The sequence below is a fragment of the Meleagris gallopavo genome, chromosome 9 (genome assembly GCF_000146605.3).
Source record: "Meleagris gallopavo isolate NT-WF06-2002-E0010 breed Aviagen turkey brand Nicholas breeding stock chromosome 9, Turkey_5.1, whole genome shotgun sequence".
Lineage (NCBI taxonomy): Eukaryota > Metazoa > Chordata > Aves > Galliformes > Phasianidae > Meleagris > Meleagris gallopavo.
Genome location: NC_015019.2, coordinates 15,681,317 through 15,687,316, shown reverse-complemented (window position 1 = coordinate 15,687,316; position 6,000 = coordinate 15,681,317). Strand labels below are relative to the sequence as shown.

At 38.8% G+C, this 6,000-nt stretch overlaps 1 protein-coding gene across 7 annotated transcripts in view; it reads left to right on the top strand.

Moving 5' to 3' along the window:
• GRIA3 (glutamate ionotropic receptor AMPA type subunit 3) overlaps positions 1-6,000 on the top strand; it is a 238,597-nt gene that overhangs the window by 127,149 nt on the left and 105,448 nt on the right. For all 7 annotated transcript variants that reach the window (XM_019618294.2, XM_031554701.1, XM_031554700.1 and 4 more), the window contains one exon: positions 3,638-3,877. In XM_019618294.2, the coding sequence (XP_019473839.1) occupies positions 3,638-3,877 (240 nt within the window). The remainder of the gene's footprint in view (positions 1-3,637; positions 3,878-6,000) is intronic.

Genomic DNA, 6,000 nt, shown 5'->3' with positions numbered 1-6,000 from the left:
AATAGAATAGAATAGAATAGAATAGAATAGAATAGAATAGAATAGAATGGTGTCAGAGAAGATTTGACTTTAGCTTCCAGGCAATAGATAGCAGGGATGTCAGAGCCTGTACAACCTTGCTGTGTCAGGAGTAGTCACAGTCACCAAAAGGTAGGAGAGCTAAATACAGCTAGAAAGCAAAAAATAAATTATAAAAAAAACATAAAACATCTTATAACTCGTGTGAAATGGGGCACCTTTTGAGATTCTGACCTGGAACCTTCATGGGGTCAGAGTGAAGAAAATGATGTCTGGTTAATCTTGGCAAGTTTCTGTGAAGGGGCTGATGTGACTGGAACTGCTGGTGGAGCAACAGAAGTTGGGCTCACCGAGTCACACTGGTGTCTGGATGGTTCAGCTGCTATACAGTTGAGATGCAAAAATTTAATTTATTTGGGTTTGATTAGGTTTGTGTTTTCATTGCTGGTGCTGTGTATGTGTTTTGTTGCTGTTTTTGCTTTTGTTGTTATTTGTTTGTTCATTTTGTTTTTTATTATTACGATTTTAACAAATCTGTTCACCAGTGTGATCATTCTTGCTCTGGGCTTTTTCTTTCCTTGGCAGAAAACAATTTAGTCTCATGACCCAGAAGCTCCTTCTTTTCTCTTGGCATGCTTGAGAATTGCCAGGCTTCTGCCATACATCCCTGCTTCTTTTGAAACTGATGGCATGTGGCTTCTTACTCTCAGCTTACTCTGAGAACAAGTTCAGAGTTAAGCCTACCTAAATAAAGTTGTGTCTGTCCTGCACCTGATGCCAAAGCTGTGGTCCTCCATTGGATAAGGGCTACTTAGAACCCTCTGTCCCTCTCTTATGGATCTTGCAGCTTTTTCAGATGAGGTGGTAAAGCGACTTGGATATATGCTGTCCTGTGAATGGTTGTGCATCCTCAGTATTAGAAGCAATAACTGTAATTAAAAACACATCTTAAAGATATATCTCAGAAAAAAAGAAAGAAAAAAGACCTGTTTCTGGGGGACGAGGTTTCATCAGGATTCATCCAAATCAGTTCTTTAATGCCAGAGTATGAGTTTGACTATGTGCATTTTTCAAAGAGGGAAAAACAAATATAAATCAATGGTGGTTAATTAAGGAAAATACCAGAATTCTTACTCTAAAATGAGGATTGTTCTTATTGTCAATGGAAGACAGTTTGTATAAAAAGCTTAAAGCTAAGGTTTAGTTACTTTTTTAGTAATTATTATTTTGCTTCGATTTAGAATAATTTGATGTTAGAATAGTAATGTCATTAAAATGAACGTAATGATGTGTTTGGTTTTTGGATGGCCATGGCTTCATCGATGTCTTCAGGAGCTTCATCTGATCATATAGGAGATTAGGCCACAGAATAAACAAAAGTCCCAGTGCTACAAAACCATAACAAAATTGTCAGTTCAGAAACACAAATGAACATTGAGGACCAAGATAATTGGTCTTTTATCTCCCCCTTATAAAAACAAAGGTTTATTTGGCTTTTAAATGGGCCAGTAAAATTGAATTGGCACCCTACAGTGCATGCAGAATAGATAGTCAAGAAGAATAAGCTATAAAGAAAAAAAGCAGAGGAGTTTAAGAGATTAAGATATTAAAAGCTGGTCTACTGATAGCCTATTAAAAGTGTTATATTTTGAAAATCTGCAGTGAACAGAGATCTAAGTTGGAAAATAGTTCTGGGCAGGGGGATACTTTTGTTAGAAGTTATTGTTGATGATCCTCTAGAATTCTGTAGGAAAAATAGTTGCAGGTATCCAAAAGGCCAGATCAGAAGCTCTTGGCTGCAGTGGGTTGTCTGCTGCCCATAGTAGCTCCATCTCTGCTGTTGGATAGTGCTTGGATAAGGATCTACTTACGGTCATAGAAGCATAGAATCATAGAATCGTGAAGGTTGGAAAAGACCTACAAGATCATCCGGTCCAACCATCCACCTGTCACCAACAGTTCTCACTGACCATGTCCCTTAACGCAGCATCTAAACGTTCCCTGAACAGGCTGTCCACAGCCTGATTTCAGTCTCTGCTTACTCACTGCTTGAGAGTGTTAGCTTATGCTAACATAAGCACAAGCTTTCTGAGCCCCTGCTGAGTCTTCATTCAGGTTCTTATAACTCTGAGATTTCATTGGAGTCATAGTTCAGAAGTATTCCTGAGCCTCAGAGCTGATAAGAAAGAACAGGTGAATCTGGGATCTCTTGAAATGCTCTGGGCCTTTAGCATCAGGAGACTTTTGGAGGTATGTTTTGTTTGCATTGTGTGAAGGGATATTTCCTGGAATACACTGACTTGCTCTTTTTTGCTTTCTCCTCAGTAAGAATCTACATAAAAACTGGTAAACTAGGCCATTAATAAATATGTAAGAGAAGCCTGATCCATGAGATACTGACTCAGTGTATATGAGGACGCCCAGCTCCTGCTTGCCCCACTTCAGTGACTGTTATGATGGAATTAGAGAGTTTATATGCCATTGTAATGATTTGGAGACTGCCAGACTTTGTCACACAGTCTTTATTTTTCCCTTTTTTTCACCTGTAAGTTACTGCCTTTATTTGTTACTTCAGCGGATAATTTTTATGGTAGCTTTTCTGCTTTATATCCTGCTGGTATATAGTTTAATGAAATGCCTTTTGAAACCGTGTGTTTAATTCCTCAGTCATGCCTCTGGGAATTAATTCTTGCTGCATTGTAACTTCTTTTATATCTTTTCTTGGCTGTGGTTGAGAACTTTTGCAAACTTTTCTTTAGGATATCAGTACTCCTTATTCCCTCTCCTGTCTCGTGTGCATCTCTTTTCTGCCTGCATCAGCTGTTATTTGCTGCTGGTGTCTACTTCTGGTCAAGGCCTGTTACAGTGCCTTCAACACTTAAATTCCTTAATGGCATTACTATTTTTGCATCTGCACCTCTGGAAGAAAATTGAATTTTCACACCTGAGTACCTATCTGAGGTGTTATCCGTGAGGCTAATGAGCTAATATGGTGGAGAATCCTTTAAGAAATTACTTTAACAGGCTTTAGTGATCCTGAATAGCATTTATGACAGGAAATGTTTCATGATGGTACTTACAGAAATAACAATGTTGTACATTTTTTTTTAGAAGTAATGTCTTCCTAACAAGTAACATCTTCTCCTTTCTTTTTGAAAAGTTAAATATGCAGAGTTTTGGCAAAAATGGTTAATGGGGCTATTTGAAAATTGTTGTTAAATCCAACTCTTGGCAAGTGGGGTTGTTAACGTTGAGTCATCATTTTTCTTGGAAACGTATTTTTCATTACAATTGGGACTTGCTTATCTCAGTCCAGAAATGTTTTGCTTTAGAAGTACTCCTGTGCTGTATTGTACTTTATTTATCTCCCAGTCACAATCACAGTCCTTGCTACGGACAGAGCTTCGCACTTGGCCTGTGAGGTTCCTTTGCCATCTCTGATGCAATCTCTCTGTCAGCTACACTGAAATTACTATATAATATCTCACAAATTCATTGGTCTGTTGCATCATACGAAATAATTTCAGGATTGCTTAGTGGGCTTACTTCAAATGTACTTCAAAATTTTTTTTGCATTCATTGTATTTCAGTTTTTAATTCCCCTGTTTCTCTTTGTCAGTTTGCTCACAGTTTTCCAGAGGAGTTTATGCCATCTTTGGATTCTATGACCAGATGTCAATGAATACACTGACGTCATTTTGTGGAGCCCTTCACACGTCCTTCATCACACCCAGCTTCCCAACAGACGCAGACGTGCAGTTTGTCATCCAAATGCGGCCAGCATTAAAAGGAGCCATCTTGAGTCTCTTGACCTATTACAAGTGGGAAAAGTTTGTGTACCTCTATGACACAGAACGGGGTAAGCACTGTTGTTTGATTTGACTTTCCTGTTTTATGGTTTGCACAAGTATTATAGAATCATAGAATCACCAAGGTTGGAAAAGACCCACAGGATCACCCAGCCCAACCATACACTGATCGCCAATAGTTCTCACTAAAATAGTTCCTACTATTACCAGAATCAGTGGTTGCAAATTCCTAGAAAAAAAGTTTGTTTTGAAGGAACAAAAATGAAGGGATAGATGAGAAGAGGGCATCTTCATTGCACTTGTCATTTGTAGAGACATTGCCTGGAGGATACTGTAAGCATTCAATTTGGAACACCTAGTTTCCACACAGCTGCAAACTCAACAAATGCCAGGATTTCTGAGTCCTTGCAAAATAAATAAAATCAACAATATGAAGAATACTGTTAACAAGACTTTCCACTCTGCATGGCATTGTAAATCCCTCACTGCGTTACATAAATGTGTGTTTCTCCCGTTGCTGGACAAAAACAGTCCATGCCAAGATACATGCTGGAAATATCTGGGCATCAATAACAGTCTGAGAATATAATGCATAAAATGCTTTAGGGCTCTGCTGGAGAAAAGATGTTCTAGATATGTCACATGGATGTTCAGAGATGAAGGTAGATACATGACAAGAGTGACCAGAGGTACACTTTACAGAATGAAAATACATTAAAGTCAGTGTATCCATGGTTAAACCAACTGCTGACTAATTGCTGCACCGTAGGTAACAAATTCTGTCAAAGGTAGATCTAAACAGCAGAGGCCATTTTCTGTGAAACACTTGCATATTTCTGTGGAGTAACTGTTGCCAGCTTCTCTGAATATACTGAATTTGCTTATTACAGATTTTTATATTTCTTTCATCAGGTGGAAGTGTCACTGTCCTCCCTACCAGTTTTTTTTCATTAACAACTCCAACACCTTCAGAGGAGTCTGAGTGGAGCCAAAGAATCTCTGATTCCATTCCCAATTCCCATGGCAGAGTTCTGATGCCCTGACCTACTACGTATTGGGTAGAGAGCAAGTCTTCAGTGGCTATGATTTTTACACTGAAGATTAATTATATCACCCAACTAAGGACATACTGTACACTGAAGGTGGTTTTCAGACTGCTAACTAGAGGAATGCCAGGAGCTCAGCATTTTTAGTGATCTGGAGATGCTAAGTATTGCTTACATCGAGGTCAGGTAGAAAAGGTTGGTTAGGAAAGTATGGAAAAGCTGAGTGCCATGAGTTTTTAAATCACAGATGTTGCTGGTGAAATTAGCCCCATGAATCTTGCTTAAGCTCTGTTGCTTTCTGCCTATGTACTTTCCATTCACATCCTGCTAACAATCTTAGAAATACTAATTAAAATCACATTGTGAGCCCACTGTGGCTAGTGTGCATGCTATGCTAGCCAAATGTTCTCTCAGACATTCAAACTAAGGCTACCAGAGTGGGAAATCTGAGTTAGATGAGAGCATAGCTGGCTCTGGGATTATAAAATGTAGCTAAGGGTTAGAAGATAAAGGACACTGGTGTCTTTGAGATGGAAGAGTCATCAGTGCATATACATAGCTTGATGATGTGCTTTGAGTTGTTTCTGATGTGTGTATGTGTGTGCTTTGAGATACACCTGCCACATCTTATCTTTCTTTCCTTTACATACACGCTCACTGCTGTTGTTTGATAACATATTTGCCTTCTGCTAAAATAGGAGCAAGAGTGAGCTGTTAACTGTATTTTGTTACTCCAGGTTTATTCAGGTTATAAAACAAAATTGGCAGCAGTTTCATCAAAACTACAATTACTGTATTTTTCCAGCATTAAAAGAAATTTAAAAGATTTGTATAGGAGAGAGCGTGGCATTAGGAAGAGAAAAGCAGACATTCTATTCCTTCCTTTGGCAAACAGTAATCATGGATGACAGCACCTGAGACTTTTGGCAGTTCCAGTAGCCTGCCTCACTTCTTGTGATAGGCATTCAGGTACAAAAGACATCCGAAGACCTTCCACAGTAATGGTGATTGATTCTTTGTTTCAGATAGCAGATAAGACTATGTGTGTTCCTGTCCTGAGATACCACCACAGGTGAAAACACTGGGGCTGTTACAATTCTTAGTAGTTCCTGTATGAGAAACTTCAC